The sequence below is a fragment of the Lonchura striata genome, chromosome 7 (assembly GCF_046129695.1).
Source record: "Lonchura striata isolate bLonStr1 chromosome 7, bLonStr1.mat, whole genome shotgun sequence".
NCBI lineage: Eukaryota > Metazoa > Chordata > Aves > Passeriformes > Estrildidae > Lonchura > Lonchura striata.
The window spans coordinates 21,009,983-21,032,269 of NC_134609.1; the positions used below are offsets into that span (position 1 = coordinate 21,009,983).

At 39.0% G+C, this 22,287-nt stretch overlaps 2 protein-coding genes across 4 annotated transcripts in view; one reads left to right on the top strand and one right to left on the bottom strand.

Annotated features, from left to right (window-relative positions):
• Window positions 1-866, bottom strand: part of STN1 (STN1 subunit of CST complex) — a 38,223-nt gene extending 37,357 nt beyond the window's left edge. Inside the window, exon 1 of the mRNA XM_021536302.2 lies at window positions 812-866. The gene's annotated coding sequence lies outside the window, so the exon portion shown is untranslated. The remainder of the gene's footprint in view (window positions 1-811) is intronic.
• Window positions 867-1,165: 299 nt separating this feature from the next.
• The window catches only part of SLK (STE20 like kinase), a 49,383-nt gene continuing 28,261 nt past the window's right edge, over window positions 1,166-22,287 (top strand). For 2 of the 3 annotated variants that reach the window (XM_021536299.3, XM_021536301.3), the window contains exons 1-2: window positions 1,167-1,829; window positions 21,899-22,063. In XM_021536299.3, coding sequence (XP_021391974.2) covers window positions 1,680-1,829; window positions 21,899-22,063 — 315 coding nt within the window. In that variant the 5' untranslated portion in view covers window positions 1,167-1,679. Of the gene's footprint in view, window positions 1,830-21,898; window positions 22,064-22,287 lie in introns of all 3 variants that reach the window. The other variant, XM_021536300.3, reaches the window with a different exon arrangement.

Here is a 22,287-nt window from a genome sequence, read left to right on the forward strand (position 1 = left end):
CAGATGTCACTGAGGTCTCAGCATCGCCCAAGCTGCTGCTGGATGGATTTCCAGCCTGTCACAACCCAAACTCTGTCCCGGTTACTGCCTCTGCCTGCTAATTGCCCCTAATCCAGGCAACGGGAACGCCTCTTGCTTTCAAGTGAGGAAACGCCCCACACGGCGTGGTGTGTACACAACACAACTATTAAAATACAATTACACTTCAGGGTGAGGAAGGAATCACTTGTGGCAAGAGAAGGTTGTGAGATAAGGAAATCCAGGCCTGTCCCAGTGATTAAATAAGATACAGAAGATACTAAATGGGCAGCACAAGAACATCACACCCTGCTAAGACAGAAGACAAACAAGTAGCAGGTCTAGGGACAACACCGGACCACAAACAAACAAAAGTCTTCAAACATCGTCTGTTGCTATCAACGCTTTCCTCGGGGTCCCACGTCCAAGCCCCAGCCCCGCAGGAGGCACCACCTGCCCCCTTACGGCTCCTGACACACAGAGGGAGCCCCTTAGGGCCCCTCGGCCCAGGGCACCCGGGCAGCCCTGAGGGAAGCTGTGCCCCGCTGGGGAGCGCCGCCCTGTGCCACAGGCTGGGGACACCTCCCTGCACGGACAACGGCACGGAGAGAGGCGAGGGGTGTCCTCCGCGACCAGAGGAAAAAGGGTCCCCCTGCCGCACGCCCACTCCGTGAGGGCTCGCAGCGGGCTAAAGGGACAGAGGGCGGGAGGAGCACTAATCCCCGCGCCAGCGCTGCTCCGAGCCGGGGGGAGCGAGGGCGGCCCCTCCATCTTGAGCCCCACACCGACTTACCCGCCCGGAGCCTCCGCGCGCTCCTATTGGCTGAGGCCGCCGCGGCCGCGTCACGTGGGCAGGACAAGCCCCGCCTCTTCCCCTCGCCGTTGGCGGGGAGGGCCGCGCGTGCTGCCGGTGCGGCGCGTGCGCACGCGCGGGGGAGGGGAGGGGGAAGGGGGGGGAGCGGTGGGGCGCGCGCTGCCGCGCGTGCGCCGGCGGCGGAGCGGCGGGAGGGGCGCGAGGCGGTTCCGGGAGCGCGGGAAGAGGGGCGGGAGCGCGGGGCGCACGCGCCGGCGGCGGGCGGGAGCGAGGGCGGAGGGGGCGGGGGCGCCGCCGGTGCCGCCCCGCAGGAAGCGGAGCCGCCCGGGCCCCGCTCCGCGGCAGGGCGAGGGAGCGAGCGAGCGGGAGAGAGGCCGGCCGCGAAGCGTCGTTTTCGGCCGCTGTGCCACCCCGGGACGCCGCTCCGCGAGGACACCGGCCGGGAGCCTGGAGCGGGGCAGCCTCCGCCCCTCCCTGCATCCGCACCGTCCTGCGAGGCGGGACGCGACCGCTCCCCGCTGCCCGGCGCCCTCCCAGCGGAGCCCTGACCCCTCCGCCGCCGCCCGTCCCGAGGAGGGAGCCCGGCACTTGTTGCTGCCGCGATGGTGACCGGCCCGGCCGCGTAGGGACCGCCGAGCCCGTCGGGGAGAGCAGCGCCGAGCCCGGCCCCGTACGGGGCATCGCGGGTGTTGTCTCCCGCAGCGCCCGGCGCTGACGGCGCTTCCCGGGCGACGCCAAGACTTTGGTCTCCGCGTGGGGATCGCGCCCGGCATCCCCGCCCGCGCCAGGTGGTCCCGGCGGGCGCAGGGGGCACCGCCGCCCGCCCCGTCCCTCGGCGGCAGCCAAAATGTCCTTCTTCAACTTTCGTAAGATCTTCAAGCTGGGCGGCGAGAAGAAGAAGAAACAATACGAGCACGTCAAGAGGGATTTGAACCCTGAGGAGTTCTGGGAAATCATAGGAGAGCTGGGCGATGGTGCTTTCGGTAAAGTGTTCAAGGTAAGGGCGGGCTCGTGTTCCCATAGCTGAGAGGTGACTCGGAGCGCTGCTGCTGCCCGCGGCGCCGCCTCGGGCGCCCGGTGCCGGCTCCGCGCCCCGGCATTCCTGCCGGCAGCGCCGAGTGCGGGGCCGGAGGCAGAGCGGGGCATCCCGGCGCCTCTTGGCCACGGAGCCTCGTGAAACTAAAGATAGAAAAGACCTATTAGGTCATTGTCCCGCCTTCTGCTCCACCCTGCCCGCTGCTGGATTGCTCACTTCTCTCTGTGTTTTGGGTTTTTCTGGGACTCGTGTACAGTGTAGCTCCTAACCTTACCAAGACTGTATTTTCTTAGATCCAAAGTTCATACTTTTTTTTTTTTTCCGCCTGTATGGAAGGAACCCCATGAACAGTAAAACGGACTTCTGTGCTTCATGTGTGTCGTCACTTTAATGGGCGTTCTCCCATCTTGTTCCATGTGGAGTCGAATTAAACAGCTGTGTTCTCTTTGCTTTCCCTGTGTGGTGGAATCCATGTGTTGGATCTCCCAAATTCCCTCAGTTGTTTGCTTTTTAAATCTTCAAGTGTTCTTGTACAAGTAGGGTTTTTAAGGATGCTTATCTAGAATTTATCAAGCCAAGTAGACTACAATGACATAGATACAACCCTGCTAGTGTTTGACAAGAGTTCAACTTTCAGGCAAATCTTCAGCTACAGTTGCCCCTTTCTTAAAAAGTATTAATGCACCATGTTTGGTTTGGATAGGGTGGAAAAAACATCCTGATGGATAAGCGTGAGAGAATTGGGAACTGACATGAACTGAAGCTCTGGAGCAGGTTCTGGAGACTAAGAAAAAACAGCACAAGAGGATGGCATTTACAGTGTTTCTGAGAGCTAATTCGGTCAAGAAACATATTTAGAGTACTGCATGCAAGAGTTTATGAAATCTGGGCACTCATGAAACTTGTGTTACTTTTGGTAGAAGTTATTTTAGGTTCTGTTGTACTGTGCTGGTATCACCTATTTGTATATTTGAGCAGAAGTGCCACAGTGCAGTCAGAATTTTAGGTGGGGTCATTTCACCCGAGGAATTCGTGTCAATGTTCTATATTAAGAACGTCTAGTTTATTTAGGTGCTGGTGTAATACATGGTCTAGATGGTGGTTCTTATGTCATTTTTGAAGATTAAGAGTTCTGGGGTTTTTTTCTTAAATGGCTATGAATATGTCTGAAGTTGCTCTTTATAAAACTTTCTCACCACAAAAACATAATATCTCTAACAGCGCTTCCAGAGTATTGGACTTTTAGTTTGAGCTTCATAGTGGAGTTTTGATTCCCATTTTCTGAAAATATACCTCAGAATACTGAATGTGTTTTCCTCTTCCCCCACGTGCACTTGTCCTCCCATCCTCAAACCTCTTCTCACTTCATCTGTAGGCATGTCTGTATTAGCAATAGTAGTTGAGTAAGGTGTCTGAGCAAGGCAGCTGGTAAAATCGGCATTTCAGTGTACTCTACACAAACAGGAGAATGTTTTTCACTTGGATGTCATTTTTCACTTCGAGATTTATTTCTGACTGAAATGATAGAGTTCACTGTTGAAATTGATCGTAGGCAGAATTACAGATGTGATTACTCTGATCAACTCTCTGCTCAACTAATGAGAATTAACGGGTAGTATTCCTGGAAAAAAGAATCCCCATTAAAAAAAAAGAAGTAGGTTACTGCATGTGTTCATCAGCATTCTTTTTGTTTCCATCTAGTTTGAGAAGGAAGCTTACACTCAGATGCAAACTGTACTTGTGTTCCTGCACCTGAGCGTGCTTCCCAAGAAACAGTGTGGAAAGCTGGAAAGGTTAGGTTGTTCTTTCATGGATATACACCTCAAATGAGAAGCTGCAGGAGCAGACATTCAATTCCTTCTCAAAGATTGAATTTAAAACTATAAGCCAGAACAAAGCTCTCAAGAATGCTTGAAGACTTTGTCTTTAAGTAATGGAAGTGTGGGGGTTGGGTTTTTCATTTTGTGTAATGGATTTTGTTTTATTTGCCAATCCCCCATTACCCTAGTGTCAGTTACATTTGCCAAAAGTACATTTGCCTTTGTTTAAGATCTTGGGATCTGTGTGTGACAGTGTTTTGGCAGATGCATGTTAAAATGGAATTGCCATATAAATAAGTCTTCGTGTACTTCGAATTTCTAAAAAGTAGGTTAGATTGGTTGCATGCTATGGTTTCCCATAGAGGGGTAATTGGTTTAGTTGTGTAACTTATCTTCTGAACAAAGTGTCAAATATTCAAGTAAAAATTCAAAAACCAATTCTTAAATGATTCTGTCAGTACTGGGAAGACTTCCTGATTACATGATTTACTTAAAAATGCTGTCCAGTGATAATTACTTTTGTGTACAGAAGTCTTAAGGTCATTGAAAGCTTGTGATTCATTCTCTTTCTTTGCAATCAAGTACAAAGATCTTGCTTATTTTTTTAATACCTTAGCCAAACTTCTAGAAGAGCTTGTTTCCTTTGAAGCTGTTGCAGCATTCTAAGACTTTTTGAGTTCTGACAATTCATACATTTGTATTCACGGACTTGTAAGTAATGTTTAGAAATACTCTGTTTTAACTGCTGTTGCAAGTCTCTTGTGATCAGAGGAGCTCAGTAATTGCAGATTACTGATGGCAAAGGTTTATAGCCATGTAGGACTTTTTATTCTGGCCCTTTTCAGGCTCTTCAGAGAGGCCACTTTTAGGCTGTTTTCTTTTTGCTCTGGCTAATGAATAATGGTGTGGTTTTCTGTTCTTTTACAATTTATAGATCCTTGCAGTACTTCAGTGTCAGGTGATGGCCCTTGAAGAGAATTTCAAGCTTCCTGATGATAGAATTTTTTTCCAATCTCTTTCATGTGCTTTTCATGGATTATTCAGGATTACTGAGTGGACTGCTAGAGTTCTGACAGACTGGAGATACATAATATTAGCACTGGAGGCTGATTTTAACTTTGAAATTTGGCAGTCAGACACAAAAAAACTCCTAAAACAAAGGGACAGTTTGAAACTGCTCTTGATTTGATTAGGTTAAGTGCCCTGAGAAAACACGGGCTCTTATTGTAATTATAATCAGTTTGCTTTAGAAAGTAGTTACATTATTATATCATGTTGCTGTATTGTGTGTTCTAGTACCCTATTGTGTCAAATCGCAGTCCTGTGAACATTATAAACATCGCTGTAAGGTAGATCAGTGTGTTCATGACTTTCATCAGCTTTAAACTATTTTCTGAATTCCCAGAAGTAAATATTCAGATGATGTGGAAACAGACCTTTCAAATGCCTGATGTGATGTGTGCCTCTTTCTTGCTGCAGATATCTGCATTTTAATTAATGATGTTTATCTTCCTCAGTTAACCTTTTGAATTAAATAAAGTATTGGGCCTATATTTCAGTAAAATCTGCCAGCCTCTTTTGGCAGTAAGAACATTGTACACTCTGAAGATTTAGATTGCAGAAAGGCATTTTCATAGTGTCTAGTTGTTGGCATCTCTGAGCCCTTTACTAGAGGATACTTCTTCAAGAAAGTAATATACTTTCAGCCATGATTATGATTATTATGGGTACCATCTGCAAAACTGTGTCTTCTATGGGAACATTCTATAAAGGTAAAACATATGTGGCACTATACAATATAAGACAGACTATATATGGTATGTGTATATAGAGACAGTATAGCATATATATATTTTAATTATTACTAAGGAATCCCTTGAACTTGTCTGGTTTGAAATTTCATTCAGCCTTCTTTGTTTGAACTGAAGTGTTGTGCCCCTTAATAATATCTCATCCATTACACTAAATCTAAAATGTTGGAAGCATTGTGTATACAAAATTGTCATAAGAATTCAGAAAATAAAATGTAAACTTGACACAAAGTTACTAGCACAAGTTTTCCAGCTCTGAGCAATTAACTGGTGCTTTGTTAAAAAAAAAAAAATCTGTTTTTTCTTTAGGTTTAGAGAAGAACTGCTATGCAAGCTGATAACCCTAATCATGGTGAACAGCATTAACCAATTGCACTATCTTCTGAAAATTATGACTACATTAAGTGGTCATGTTTAATTCTATTGGTAATTGTGGCCAGTACCAACTCATCTCTGGCTGGTCATGGTGGACTTTTGACAACAGTGTTTCTTCAAGTCAAATAACCCAATGGTGTTGCTTCATTTAAGTTTTTGTATCTGTATTTGAAACCGTCTTCTCTGTAATATACCTATATGACTTACAGGACAGCTTGGGTTTGTTTTAATGTCTTTTACAGCAGGTAGAAACAAATAGAATTTTAAAGTAGTGATTTAATAAGACTGGACCAATTATATAATTTTATTACTATGTGTTCTTAATTCCTTTTAATATTTAAATATGAACTGACTGCTGTTAGCTGCTTAGAAGTACTTTTTCATGTACCACTAACATAATAACTTATTTTCTAATCCTAGAAAATGCATTAATTAGTCTGACCTATAAACAAATTAAGGACAGAGCAAAGAGAATTTACACTTTCTTATTTCTTTTGTCTTACAGCTCTATGTTCTAAATTCCTACAAATTTCAATTTGACAGTTACCGGATTATAGTAATGTATAGCTGCTTCCTAGGGCAGATATCTTTTACATCTGTAACCTAGGAATGCCAGGAAGAGATTTTGACCACTTACTTAATGTCTAAGCTTGAAGCACAGATAGATTTTGTTTCTTCTACTCTTTATCTTTTTACTTACGTGGTGTCATTAGTTGCACTAACTATTTAGAAGAATTTCTTAGAGCTGTTGAAACTTTGCAGACCTTCCTCTATGAATGATGTAGTTCCCTGTGGAAGGATGTTGCTTGAGTTTGTTGAAGTCCTACATGTTTGGTACTAGTTGGAAGATAAACTCGTATTTGAAAGTTTCCAGTCAAACACGGTATTTCACAAACGAGTTTTACATGACTCTGCCATGAGCCCAGACCTGGAAAAAATAGCAGGTGAAAATGTTCTAAATTGAAGTTCAATACAGAAGAATGGATCGTGGTGGTGTAGAACTCTTGGCAACTTTGATTAAAATTGTTTGCTATACCAAATATGTTTTCTTCTAATTTATTTTCATTCATAATTGACTATATAAGTTGACCTCTCATTAAAGTGGAGCAATTGCCCTCAGGAGATCTGAATTAATAATATTCTCTAAAGTGCTGTGTTGCTTTGTTTAGCTGTTGAGGCATTAGTAGATAGAGGGCATATGAGAGTTGATTTACTCTCAAGAGAGTAATGGATAAGGTGCCAATATGACGTTTTAAATATTTAGTCTAAGTGAAATAGAACTAAACTTTACTTAAAGCTTGCTATGAACAGTAATCTCTGTAAAAGTAGCCTGAGTCTTGTAGGGCTGCCGTGAATGATGAAAAAAGATGTACGACAGTTCATAGAAGGCAAAGGATTGTAATCTTGCTGATCAGCTTGGTGACTTGCCCTACAATGTTATCTTTATTTTCACACTATTGCAGTTTTAGCCTGATTAGAAGATAGCAGATAAGGAAAAGGCAGTATCGCTGTTTTAAACTCTGGGAATCTGTCAAAGGGAAAGCTTTACAGAGCTCTTTACACCTACTGTCACTCCAGCTAAGTTTTCTGAAGCAATGGTAGTGCTAGAAAGCCATCTGTAAATTGTGGACTGAGATAACTTTTTGACTGAAATGGCTACTTGTTACTTACTTTTCCTTTTTGTCTGTAGCAAGGAAATATTCAAAAGGAGCAAAGCACGTGCCTCATATTTTGGACTTATTTGCATCACTTGGCTTCAAATCAGCATCACAATACTTAACTTATGAGTAATGTATTGTCTGTCTGCTGCATTTGGAACTAAAACTGCAGACAGTTTGTGGAGGATAATTATAGAATGCTTTTGATCAGTTCTTGTTAAGGTAGTCAGTCATCTTTTCCAAGGTGTGAGCATAGTTATGTAAACTGTTTAAAACTCTTAAGTAAATAGGAACTCATTCTTTGATTTTATTAATATTAAGTTCCCTTTTGTTTTTTTCATGTCATCTGATATATTTCTTAGCTAACTGTTTGTGTAACTGTTTGGACTGTGGTTTGTTATCTGGAAAGTAAAACATCAGATTTCAGGCATAAGCTAAATGTGACTGTTTCAAGTCAAAAAGATTGCAGCATGAAGCTTCTTTAAGCTGTTCTGATTTAGTGAAATAATTCTTCTATCTCAAATCACATGCAGTCCTTTTAATGAAATATTTCTGCTCTGGGTTTTTTGGGGGGTTTTGTTGGTTTCTGGGGTTTGTTAATGGTTTTGTAGACAATGTGATTAAACTTGTAGTCATTGGCAGGGTCCTCCAGAACTACACTCCCTCAAGTAGTAACACACACCAGTGTTGCAGAGCAGTAGTTGAAAGGTTTCTGTTGGTAATGACTCAAATTATAGTTTTGACCACCCTGTAAACAATATTTTAGAAATAATTTGTTTTGTTTGTATTTGCAAATATCCCAATTCCCAGTCTGAGATTTCTTTTTTTGATTTTGTCATTGTTTAAATTGAACACACTTATAATTCCATGTTTCATTGGCCATGACCCACGTTTTGAGAATCTCCTAAGATTGTAAACATCATTTTCCTTCAATGACAGTTGCGTCTGTGTTCAAGAGAACTCTGTAATTAAACTCTCTGATTTGAGATTTTAAATACATTCCTTGAGACCCTGGTGGCTGATGTGTCATTTATAAATACTTTTTCAGTCTTTGCTTCTTTGTACTTCCCCAATAACCTTTAATTATAGTCAGATTATACACACAGTTGACAAATTCAGTGTCTCACCTCTTTTGCCTATTATTTTACAGTAGCTGCCAAATTACTCAACTACAGTGCTTGTGCTATCTTTTCTTTTGATACTGTTTGGATTGTTCCAGTCTTCTGTGTTTAGTGATGGAAAAGCCATGAAATTTACAGTTAGAAAACAAAGCAGATGGAATTAATAGCAAAGAAATCTGTGGATTTAAGAGCAAAGAGTAAAAAAAAGTGATGTTTTATAATTTTTCTCCAAAATCATATAAAATATCCACTCTAATTCATATTTAATGACTTTATAACATGATTACAGTATGGAATGCTTGAAAGAAATTTCAAGTCTCAGATATAACAAATATGTAATGTGGAAATACAGTTTCTTCACTCACAACTGGGAAGGAATTTTTATTAGAGAGAAGGAAGACCCAAAATTTATGGAATAGGTTTGAAGTATGTCAGGCAATAAAAGTTGCCTAATATTCAATAAAAGCCAGTACGCTACCCCAAACCACTTTGTAATGGTATTCACACATCAACAGAAAATGAAGGCTTTCCTGGAAATGCTCATTTCTACTGACATTTCAGATTTTCTGTAGAACATGCTCTGCATTCATGAGACAAACCAAATGAAGTATATGCTGCAGAAGATTTACCTGAAGCAAAAAAATTGCAATAAAATGTTGATGTAAGATTCTTTTCTTATTTAATTCACCTGCTTAAACTACCAACTTGGTTTTAGGAGGATATGGTGTTTCTTGAAGGAGTTTTCAATGTATGTAAAAGCAAGTTAAAATATTAAAGTTATAGATTTGTCCCTGGTGTTGCAGGTTTTTTTAAGTATTTTGGATTAAGACTGGGTTTTTCAGTTTTTTGTGGGATTTCATGTGTGTATATAGAGAGGTTAATGTAAGGCAGCTAAATATGAATGGTTAATTTGGAAGCTGAGTGAGACACAAAGTATTTCCCATCTGCCTTCCATGTTTATATCTTTTAGCCATTTTCTAATTAGATGATTGCCTATAGCCTAGAGCAAGAAATTGCTCAAACCTAGAGTCATGCTTGAATCAAGTTCCACATAAAATGTAACTTTAAGAATATTCTGACTACCGAAGGCATGCTATTCTATGATAAGATTTTCAAATTTTACTTTATTTTCTGTGGAGAAGAACATGAAGAAGTAAAAAGTTTGGACCATATTGCAATAGTCAAGTCAATGTATTGATTAGTGTTTAAAATTTTCTAATTCTCTTGTTACTACAGAGGACTGACTGTTACCTTCCATGTCCATCCTGAAAATTGGTCTGTTTAGAAAATTTGAAAACGAAGAATGCCATCATGAATAAATAAACTTTATTATTTTCAGGATGATTTTTTTTTTCTGAAGTTGCAGTTATGGAGTTATTTAAAATGAGTGGGTGAATGAAAGTAAAGTTTTTTGTGGGGGAACCATTACCCCAGAACTGAAATTGTGCCTATATCACAATTGGTTTACTTGGTATGGAAGCAATGGTGAATCCCCATCCTAAGGCAGAATTGGGTTTTAATCCATCCAATTTAGTAATGAGTTGGAAATGGTCCCTTTGCTTTCTTCATAGCTCTTTAAATGGCCTTTTAGATCTGAGACTTCCTTGTTTCAGGAGGACTTTAAGAAACTGGGTTTTGTCTCTAGAAATGTTTTGTCATAGCTGCGATTCAGAAAGTGTTCTGAGGAAAGTTACTGTAACTCTGTCATTGATAGTGTAATAACTTGGCAAGACCTAGGCAGGATTTTATTATTTCTTTATCTCCTAGGTCATGGTTCTCCTGAAACAGGTTTATGCTGTAAAAACAATGATTTTCTATAACACATCTACACTGTGCCTTATAGAAGAACTTTTCACTTGTATTTCTAAATAGTATTTTACCAGGAAAAGAATTAATACCTTTGTAATCAAAAGGCAGTAAAACATTAATGGAGAAATGTTAATTGAGTGCCTCAGCAAAAGTTAAAATGTTGCAGTTAACCCTCATCTCCTTCACAACCATTGTCTCAATCAGGATTTATTCAATTCATATGTTGCCTTATTTTTATTTTGTAGAGTTCAGTCATGTTCCTGCCCCACCTTCAGCTTTTCCTGTTTGAGGCCCAACTTTTTTAATCTGTGTACTATAAGACAACTGCTTGACCCTTAAATAATTTTGATTGTCCTTCTCATACTTGATTAACTTCTGTGGGTGCCACGAATCTTTGAGTTCACTATTCAGGCAAAGAATTCTGATTTTTGTTGCTGGATAGTCAAGGGTCAGAAGCTCAGGTCTGTGCAGCTACAGCACACTGTGAGCTGTGATCATCATGGGGAAATACAGTCAGAATAGTTGGAACAAGAATTATCCCCAAAACAATCTCAAATCATCCCGGTAATGTGAAGAAATGGATACTCTCAGAGTTAACCCGAGCTTTTTTACTCTTTCACTCTTCCTAACTAGTTTTTGCTATTAGTGGAGATGTACTAACCAAATTTAAAAGTAACCTGTCTTCTATTTTTCATCTCTGTCGGAAGGAAAGTGTGAAAGCTTAAAAATCACCATTTAAACAATATTGACAAGTGTTTCCTGTTTACAGGGATAGCTGGGCCACCTGACAATGTCCCCTTTGCTCTTGGCTGTAGCTCGAATTTCAAACTGTCTCTTGGTAGCAAATATAGGTGTTCTTGCCAGTTTAAGAACCCAGTAAGCTGGTTGTTGATTTTCATGTTCCATTTGCATAAAAACAAACAAAAAACCCACACACTGGCCTTAGCACTTAAAAGTGTAATATAAAAAGGGAGGTTATGTAGAGGCTTGTTTGCCTCTACTATTTGTGGTGTCTGTTTCATTGCTTACTGATGCTGTTGTAAATTTGTGGCCTTAGTGGCCCAACAGAGGACCTCACTTTTAGCCAGTGCAATATAAAGAAGATCATTCTGAATCCCTAAAAAGCACTAAAACAGTGTGGAACTGTGATATTTACTAAGTGAAACAGTCAACAACACATTGCTGTCCAAAATAGTGTGTTTTAGTAAGTCCAGGAGTGGCATTGAAATGATGAGTGTCAGGGTCTTACCGTGACTCTTTTCCACAGCAGTTTCCGACAGAGCGGGCAGGGTTCTGGCAGCGTGTTGTCCTTCCCACATCCTTCCTTGTGACAGGCCTGGTGCTTGCCAACCCCGTGTTGATCTGGTTCAAGGACTAAGCCAGGCAAAAGCTGATTGTCCATGTAATCTTCTTGGCTGCCCCGACCAGCTCACGAGAGGGCCAGACAAGTGACGCTGCTAATGTGAGGGAAAATTGTCAGCACAGTGTCAGCGTTGGCTCCAGTAGCTGTCAGAGGGTTGCATGTTAATATTCTGGAGTTGTTAAAATATGTCAGATGAATGCATTTTGTCAGGACAAAAGAAAAAATAGACTTGTCCTTGTTGTAGGGGCCATTTGCTGTTAGCAACTAGTAATAAAAAGGTACTTGTGGGAAATGCTGGTGGTGTTTTTATCAGTCAGTGGTTCTGCCCCTTAACGCCACTGATATTCATGCTAGGTGTATTTTATTATTTAGGCATATCTTTAACTGCAAATTGACTATAGGCCTATGATCTCAGGTTTAGTTCAGGTGGTGGTGCTCTTTTCTACTTAGGGTATGCTCAATACCTGCCAAAAAAAATTGAAAATTTTCTAAGACTTCTTTGGCACTAAATGTACCTTGTATGAGGAAAGTACAGAAACTGAATTGACTTTCAGAGTGAGTAAGGTGTTTCGAAGCAAGAAGTGGCTTTGATAATTTTCCAGAGGGAATGGAATTCTTAATTCCCTCTCACTGTACAAATATACAACAAAAGATAGTCCTCTGCTTCAAAAAGCTTTCAGCCTAATAATTAGAAAAAACACCAAACATAAGAGAGAGAAACAGGGAGAAGAAGAATAAGGAAATGAAGTAGTTTTCCCTTAACAAGAAGGTGCCCCTAAGTTCCTCCTAGGGGCCATGCAACATCACTTTTGGGGACATGGACAAAATAAAGCTTCCATAATTCCATGAAAAGTAACATTGCCTCACTGTTATGAGGCAAGAACAATGCTTCCTCCTGAACATCTTGTGTGCTTAACTGTTCAGTGTTACCATAACTCTCAACAGGTCTGTCAGAGATGAACGTTGTTCCAACATTATGTGAAAACCTTATATTGATGTTTGTTAGTTGCAAATGTCTGAGTAAAGCAGTAGGTTTTCCTTTGCATATTTTGTGCATTGAGCTTTTCAAAGACTTGAAGAATTTTGTCTTGATTCATTTATCTGGATTTTTAAAAAATAATTTTATCAAGTTATGCAATTATTCCTATGGCCATATTGTTTATCAGTAGCATTCTAGGTAAATTCTGAACAAATTGCACTAATCAGTAAAATGTCAAACAGCAAGTGCATAAAATGTGAGAATTTGAAAAATATCATCAGTTGCATGCTTCTAAATTAAAATTTCCTTTGAGAATTGCGATAAGTAATGGGATTTGCATTCATATAGTTTCTCAGAGTAGTCAGTTTTCATAATTGGTTAGTTATTTAAATTCAACAATTAAAAAAACCCCAACAAACAAAATAGTTAATCTGGAAGGCAGCATCAGAAAGCAGCATATTCCACTACTGTGTTGAATATGAATGAAGTTCATTTACAGAACCCAGGATGCTATTTTTGTGGTACTTGAATAGCCAGTTGTCAAGGAATACCAAATGTTTATTGAGAAGGCTCTTTCTCATCTCCTGAGATACCGTACTTGCAGCACAAAGGTAGCCACCTCATCTAAACTGTGAGGCACCTTTTGAAATTTCATTTTGTTCTTGTGAGGTGCTGTGTAACTTTAGGGTCAGGATTTACAGCACAAGAGAAGATACTGGCAAGTCATAGAATGTACTGGCATTAAATAGCTTATACCAGCAGAGTGAATTTTATTATTAATAAAGTTTATTATGGTAGGACTGACTTGAAAATAAATTGTTTACATTACAGATTGGTGAATGACACTGGCTTAAGTGTCTATTTCTTTGAAGTTGTTACTGTCTTTGCAGTTGGTTTCTGTTAGATTGTCTTAGAGATGGTATGTAAGGAATGAATGACTCCCTGCTAGAATTCTAAATTTTATTTAAAAAATATATTAATACCATAAATAGAATATGAATTTATTTCTATAACAATTTTACTTAAAAGTGAGGGATAATGATGTGCAGCTTTTTTTGTTAAAACTTTCTAAAGCTACTCTACTTCTTTATTTTACCCCTTTAGAAATAGAGGAAGTTTCATTTTAACAGACTAGTTAGCATGAAGCAACAGAAAATATGCTTTGATAGTTTTGCAAGAGCTGTTGCCAGTTTTAGTGTGGTATTCATGCATTGTCTCATTTCCTTTCCTGCTGCTACAACTGTATCTCTTTGTAAAACACTGGATCTTAAACTGCCTATATAGTTTAGATTTTCCCCTTAAAATGTATGAAATATTCTGCATTTGTTGTTCATTTTAGGAGGGCAAAGAATTAAAAGGGGTGATGATGCTTCATTAATCTTGTTTAATTTCATCTTTCCCCTCTGGCTATTTAGCTGTGCTTATTGTGAAATTTAAATATGGCTCACATTGGAGTATCAAATTATACAGAACCTTTTCTCAAATTGGCCATATATTTGAGCTAGTAAGATGTTTCCACTTTAAATGACAGTTAACTTACATCTGTTATAGGTCATAATTTTCTGTAATAAATACATTAAATAAATTCTCTTAGTGCAGGTCTTTTAATGCCTTCCTTATGCTATAAGAAATGTAGAGTTTTTAATGATATTCTTTACTTTTTTGACAGCAAGTTTTTTTAACTTAATGACTATGCCACACTGCATTTCTGGGACTATGTAGTTTCCCTAGTAACATGTCAGAAGGCCTTTGTTGAAGGGTTCTTAAAGCCCAAAGAGATTGTCATTTTTCTTTCTTTATTATTTTGTTGACTTGTTGATATCCAGTTAGGAAGGACAGAATTTTCCATGCTCAAGTCAGATGCACTGTTTTTTTCTTGTTTTGTCATAATGAATGGCTGTGCTGGGTCAGCAAACAGCTGTAGCCATCTTGCAGCTGATCTGGCTAAAAAGCTCTGGGCAAAGCAGATCCCAGTTTTGTTTTGTAACATAACTCTGAGGAGCTGTGGGTTGACTGAACCACTCTATTAAAAAAAAGGAAGAAAAAGAGTATACTAGATCTGTACTTGTACATCTGTGGATGTACACTAGTCTGCAAAGTGTGAGTAAACAAAGTGACTTGGTGCTGCATGAAGCCAAAAGACTCAGAGGTGTCTGTGTCTGTGGAAGGCTCCAGAGTGAGCTTGAGCTGCTCCAGATTCCGCTTGGGAAAAGGGTTAGCAGGAGGGAATGCTGGCTCTGAGCTCCAGTGAACTAAAGCTCGTTACAGATGTTAATGATCAGAAGCAAGATTACAGCAAAAACTTCCCAGGTGAAGGACTTGGAATTTTTTTAAGTCCTCTGTTCAGACAAATTATAAAATAAAATTCTCAGCTTGGTAATGGGGTAATTTTCTGATAAAACAGTCTGTACACAGCTTCAACTCTGACTTGTTGTTTGTCTTAATTCTAGGGAACAGCTGAAGTTAGTAATTATGGTTTGATTAAAAATTATTTCTTGGTAGCATTATTTCTTGGAAGCACTCCTAATTATATCATTTGGAATAAAGGTGTGTTTATTATTGGAATACACTGAATTTTAAGCTGTAGTCACTAAAACAAATTGGTAATCATTAAGCATTATGTTGGGTTTTTTCCTAATGCCACAAACCCAAATAAATAGCTGTAGGATGTTTGTAATCCAAGATGAAGATCCACTGTGTTACTGTCTTTTTGGGAGGTTTTAAGTAATTTTGAGGCTGTCATTGGTGCTGGATAAAACAGAGAACCTCTGCCAGCAACTGTTAGTGTCCTCTGCAGGGGAAAGATACTGGCAAAGCAGCTTAGCACTGTGGGGATAAATCTCAATTTGTCACACCTCTCCCTTCTCAAGTTAAGGAGTCGATTGTAAAGCAGTATTGTGTGCTTTAGTGCTGCTTTAGCAAGTAGGATGTACAGTTATTATAACTAAATTTAGGGAAAAAATGCCACTCCTTTGCACGTACACCTCTCATACCGCTAATGCTTTAGTTACAAATGCATTCCCAATATTGTCAGCTGGTTTTCCCTGTTGCTTTTATGAAGGCCATCGTGCAGCAAGATAAGGGAGAATAACATGTTATTATAGAACAGCATAGCTGTTTTTTTCTTGCCAGTATTTAGCACTTTTTTCTTATTTTTTACTCTGTGTTTTAAATGTATTTGCTTAAATAAGAATTATGCTGAAATCTGGTAAGTTTGCTTTAAAGAATTGTTTCAGTTATTTTGCACATATTTGCCAGTTCAGCTCATGTACTTTTCAAAGATGAATATAAGTATTCCTTCTAATTTCAATGGCACAAAGCATGTGCAATCAGGATGGGAACTCTACTTAACTAGTACACAAAACACCACAGAATTAATGAGAATACTTAGTGGGAAACATGAGGTTAAACATGAAAATTATATTTCATACCACTCCCAAAAATAACTTGTGGAATCCTCAGAAACCAACTGTGGGGGAAGCAGAAGAACCACAGTAAGTACGAAGTACGAGGATAATGTTAAAAGAGTGAAGTTGTCATGGAAACAGCTCCCAAACGAGCGTGGCCACAAAGGCAGCACCAGACCACAGGATCATAAAGATGCTTCAGCAGCAGGGGTTGAACCCTGGCCTCCACTTTCATAGGAATAGCATTTGCTTGTAGGAAATAGAGGCACTTTTATCTGTATTTCTATTTCAGGGTTGTTGTATTTTCTTCCCTCCCGCCCCAGCATTAAACAGGGAAACTGAATTTAATTAAGTTCTTTTTAAGTAGAAGAAACTGTATAGTAGAGTAGCTGTGATACATTTTGCAGGCTGGGAAAATGTTTGGTTGATCAGCTGTAGTTCAAGGGTGTAGCATCTTCTGTGGGAGATACTTCCTTTCATTATCTTTGGAATAAATCTTCTGTATCCATCATTTCAACAAATTTCAGCAGGTATAACTGAAGTTATCTGTTCTTTAATTCCTTGGCCAACCATAGCTATAATTGAACAAAAAATTGGAATGATCTCCTTTCAAAAATTTATTGCTACTATATTTTCAAACATCATGCAGTGAATATTGCAAAAAACAATTTCTTTGAAATGACTGACTCATCTTAATTTCCCGAAATCTGTGGAGGTTGCTGTCTTCTTCATTGGCTAAACTTATGGTTTATTGTTAAAATTGTAGTTTAATGTTGCAAGAGTAGCTATTTGCTCTTGAATTCAAACTGATAATTTTAATTATATTTTTTAACATTTAGTGTTATAATTAATGCTTCCTTTTATCTGACTAAGGTAGATTTCTTTTGTAAAATTCACTGATGAAGAACACCTTTCCATGTTTTTGAAATGAACTTTGAACACTTGATCCTGGTCAATCATGCAGGATTTTTTTACTTATGAAATGTACAGGACAGTGTTAAATATATTATAGGAAACGGTGACAAAACAAAAGTCCACTGGAGTTTTTTCAGTAGATAACACTACTTCTGATATTTTAATTTGATAGAGCCACTAAAATTTAAAATGAGAGCAATTTTCCCCCTTAATTCATATGTTTTAAGAAAGATTGAAATCTCTGCTTTGCAGTAGCTCAGAGTAACAGCTCCTGCCTTTGTGCTGTACAAGGCCAGCCTTTCAGTACTGTCAGAAAATTTATGTGGAGCTAGATCTGACAATCCAAATTTTACACAAAAGTGGAGCTTTTTTATGTGGGAAAAACATCTTCTGCTGAATGGGGATGTGTGTATTTTTCCCCTTTTGACAACTTTGATGATCCATGATTATGACTATATGGTTTTGTTGAGAAGAATGAGTCAGAAAGGAAAAGCTTCTTAATTGATTTGTTTTGCTGCCTGCAAAACATGCAGTGGGTTATGTAACATCTCACAAGAGATCAGGCATCAGGAGGAAAGGTGATGAACAATTTTCTATCTCATATCTCAGCTTTGTTCCTGGCTGGCTGAACAAGAGGTGAAAGGTGTACTTAACTTTTTTCAGTTGTAAATACTGTTTAATTTTCAAAGCTGCATTGCAGAGGAGATGTGCAGCTGGGAAGGCAGTGTTTGCTGGCGATCCGAAACTGGAACAGCTCCTCACAAGCCAGACTGAAACTTCATATTGGTCATCAGAAGATGAAAGGCTATGTGTTATCTCTGAGCTGTAATCCTATTACTCTGGAGCAGTAGCTCTGCTCTCCCTGCTGTCCAGGGCCGGGAATAGGCAACTTCTTGGCCTAGTGCCCAGATAGTAAACTACCTTTTAATATTCTGCTGTCAGTCTCTTCACGAAGCTTCTGCCTCTAGAACTTGCATTTAGTTATATGATACCATGCAAAAATCCAGCATTGTTAGGGAGGAGTCACTAATTTCACATACTTGTAAGCCTTGGTTTTGTGTGGGATAGTTATTTTTCTTTCTTGAGACGTTTTCAGATTTCTGCAACACTTTTGTGCATTAGATGTACATTGCCATTCCAGTGTAAGGGATGTAGGTTCAGAGAAATTAATTTGCAAGTTGTAGTTTTTAAGATGAATTATTCTATACAAGCCTTCAATCCATCTTTTTCAAAGTATTAGAATTGTGTTTTTCTGTGCATTGACAGCTGATGAGACTGTGCCCTCCCTTGCAAGAACCATGCTGCGATGTTCAGCTGGTTATTTCCTTGTGCATTCTCTCTCCTTAAATTAAAATGTTTGCTGTAGTAACCTTCAATACATAATCCAAGTAGGAGTTTTACTGAAAGGATTGCAATATTTGTGTGTTGTTGCATGTAACAGTTAATAATATCCATGTCATCTTGCATTAGTCACATCTTGAGGGAATGAGTTATTCCAACTTGGTTTTCATCTATTATGTATGCATCTTTGGAAAAGATCAAATTTTGTTAATGAATCCTTCTACCCCTTTCTTTCATGTCTGCACATAACCATTGAAAATGCCAGTTTGGATTTCTTAGCATAGGACTGAGGTTTAAGTCACTTAATCATAGATGCAGAATCAAATGTATTTAAGCAGAGCATTTGGAATAAATTGAATTAGTAGTTGAGAACTAAAATCAGGAAGAAACTGCTGGGCTACAGCTACTCAGAAGTTCTGCCCTTTCAAAATATGTCCTGTAACATAAATGGCAGGTTGACTTTAAGTGGTGTACCCAAGTGCAGAATTTCCATGTGCAAATCAAGACTGCTTCTACACAATCATTTTTGCTCTGGCTCTGACCATTGGAGAATATTTTGTGAAAGGAGAAAGACTTCAGCCAAGTTTAAAAAAAACAAACATGCCCACATGAAGTTGCAAGTGCTTTTTGTTCCTCCTAATCCAAAGAGGTTTTTTTCCACTGTACAGTACAGTGATTCATAAATCCTGTGCATGAACAGTAAAACCCTTTCCTACACAGTTCAAAAGAGCACATTACTTACAGTAAGTGAAATAGATGGGTATTTTTCGTAGAGTGCATTGTGGGGTGGAGATGACTAATACCTTATTCAAAAAGAACTTTAAAGGATATTTTTTTTTTTCAGGTGTAAGTAGATGCGTATACTTAAAATGTTTCATCATTCCACAGAAATAGCCAGTGGAAATATGCTAATTCTAAAGCTTTTTTCTTTTAAGAGCTGGAAAAGAAGTTTGGATCTAGACCTACAAAATTTTACTATTTTAAATCAGAACAAAGGCAAACATTTGTTTTGTTTATAATTGTTAAGATGCTCATAAAGATAATCACACTGTCTATAATAATTCATGGTTTGTAATGAGGTATTTTAATAGAGCTGCCACAAGGAGGAAATTATAGAAGCTTACTCAAAGCAGATTCCAAATTACTTTAAGCAAAAGAATCTGGGAAAAATCAAAATACAAAGTGTTTTGTCAATAGAAGAAAACAATATATGCTGTAAATGCAGCAAACTCCTTAGCATGTAATCATTCACACTAACTTAGCAATGCCTTTCTTGCTCAAAGGTGAAACTAAATCTGGAAGCAGTAACATCTGTTACCTGATGTAGATGGTTTTATTTAAACAAAATATTATTGCCATTATATAGTTTGTAAGCAAATCTGTGTAAAAATTAATTTCAGATTTATTTTTTTAAGTATTCGTTAGGGTGCAGTGAAGAGTGTGGGGCCATGCATGCTTCAAAAAATACATTTACAGTTAAAATTTGAGTTCTTTAGCTAGGTGCTTTAAAATTCATTTTTCTGCACAAGTAAAGCTATCAAGTGTAATTCTGTTGTGGTCAGACATCTGTTTCACTTTTTGTGTTCAATTTACAGTGCAGCTCTAGAATAGGAAGGTTGGTCTTTCATTCTTGCTACAAAGCATGAAACCAAAACAAATGTTGTTTGTGTTACTAAGCAGACCTTTTCCTTTTTATTATTAGAATGTCTGTTGGAAAACTTCTCAGTAGTTGGTTTTCAAATGATGTTATACAGATTACTTATCTTTGTTGTTAAACATGGGAGGGCAAATATTGAGGTTGGGAAGATTTGGTTGTTTTTTGTTTTGGAAAGAATATTGAGATAAAAAGAAATGTAATGGAAAACCTTTCCCTTCAACATGAGATGAATCAGCTGGGACTATGCTTTATAAGTATGTTTTGCTGTTACTGCTGTTTTACTGAATGTTAATATAAATGTTTATCTTTAAATATTTTATTATCTTTTGCCACATTGAGAGAATTATTTATAGCTGTGCGAGTGATAATATTTATACCTTCAGAACTATTCTTAAGAATTCTTACTTGCTTTCTGATACCAGCTTTTGTCGGATGTTGATATGAAGTCATTAGATGACGAAGTTTAGGTTTTGGGATTTTTGCTGTGTCCTCTCCTGGGATCATCCCAGATAGGTTTGGGGCCATGCACAATCCAGCAGAGACAGGATGAGCCACCTTGTGACGCTTCACATCAGAAGTTGGAATTCCCCTTGTAGGTCCTTGTCTCTTGCTGCTTTAGAGAGAGCCTGTGCCCTGCTTTGCCATTTAATTTCATTTGAATGTCAAAAACTCAATGGTGTAAATGTAGGACTTTGCTTCATGGTCTTCACATACAATGGGTGAAGTGGACTTCAGTCCTGCACTTCCTTTAGTCAGAGGTAACCACTGGAAATGTCACTACTTGACAAAATAGTGGTTTTATGATGGCTTGAGAAAAATGCACTTGTTTCAAGCTTGCTGCAGCTTGAAATTCAGCATTCCTTCAAACATAACTTAAAAGAGAATTTTTAGAGAGTTTATATATTTTTTTGTGATTACGTTTCAGCAGCGTTCTGTTAATAAGTATTATTTCCTGTTTTCTGAATGTTTTGCTATTTAAATAAGTCACCTGACTTGTCTGTAATTTCTTATGTTTGAAAAAGAGCCAAAGAATATTTAAATGCACAGCAGAAATGCCTTTTTTTTTTTCCCTTGGGTACCCAAAATCGTGTTTTCCCATTGCTTGTTTTACTCGTTCTGTACTTGTCCCTAGCACTGCAGCAGCAGTGGGTGAGGAGTGATGCAGCAGAGGCTGCAGCATCTGCAGTGCCCCACCTGCCATGGGTCCCACCTGTGGGAGTCCTCCCAGGCTGAAGCAGAGGGAGCCGAATGCCAGACAGAGCAACGATGGCCTGGCAGCTCTTGGAGCTGGGAGCTTGCACAGAGCCCCTGGCTGGAGAGGAGCTCCATGCAGCTGGCTCCTGGCGAGGATCTGGTTCTCTGCCTGGCTTTGGGAACAGCGCTGCTGCCACAGCGTGGGGAGAGTCAGAAGGCCACTTGTTCATAGATGGGGCTTGAGGAGCAGCACAAAACTTTATCTTAGTAAGGCAGCAATTATCATGAGCTGTTGATGATGATAATTTTTTTTTTAATCTCATATTGATGAGAATTAAGTATTTTTACATTCTTGTCTTTCATTGTTTCTTCGCCTTGAGAAAAGTTATTAAACTCTTTTTCTGCTAGATTTTATCTCCTCTTTAATATGCCAAGGTTCTCTTTTTGTAGAGGAGGAAACTGGAGGCAGGAAAATTATAGAGAAGTGTTGAGAGAGAGTTGCTTTATTTCTGGTGTTTTTTTGCTGGTGCCAGTTTTCTGGTGAAATTCATTTATGTTTGCTGTGAATTTTCTTTTACAGGCTCAGAACAAAGAAACGAAAGTTCTGGCTGCTGCAAAGGTGATAGATACTAAATCAGAAGAAGAACTTGAAGATTACATGGTGGAGATTGATATTTTAGCATCCTGTGATCATCCTAATATTGTCAAGCTCCTAGATGCTTTCTACTATGAAAACAATCTCTGGGTAGGTATTTTTCATTTTCTAAATGTTTTTTTTTCTTATTTCAAAAGGTTTTTGAAATTACACTGTTTTCTTTATAAAAATATTTGTCAAATTTCATCTGGGCTGTCACTGTTGGGATAATTGCTCAGTTTCAAAACTAATTTGTAAACTGTGACTTAGGAAATTGTCACTGCAGAATTGTGCTACCCTGAGTCATTTGGTCAGGGGTTTGAATCTAAAATGTG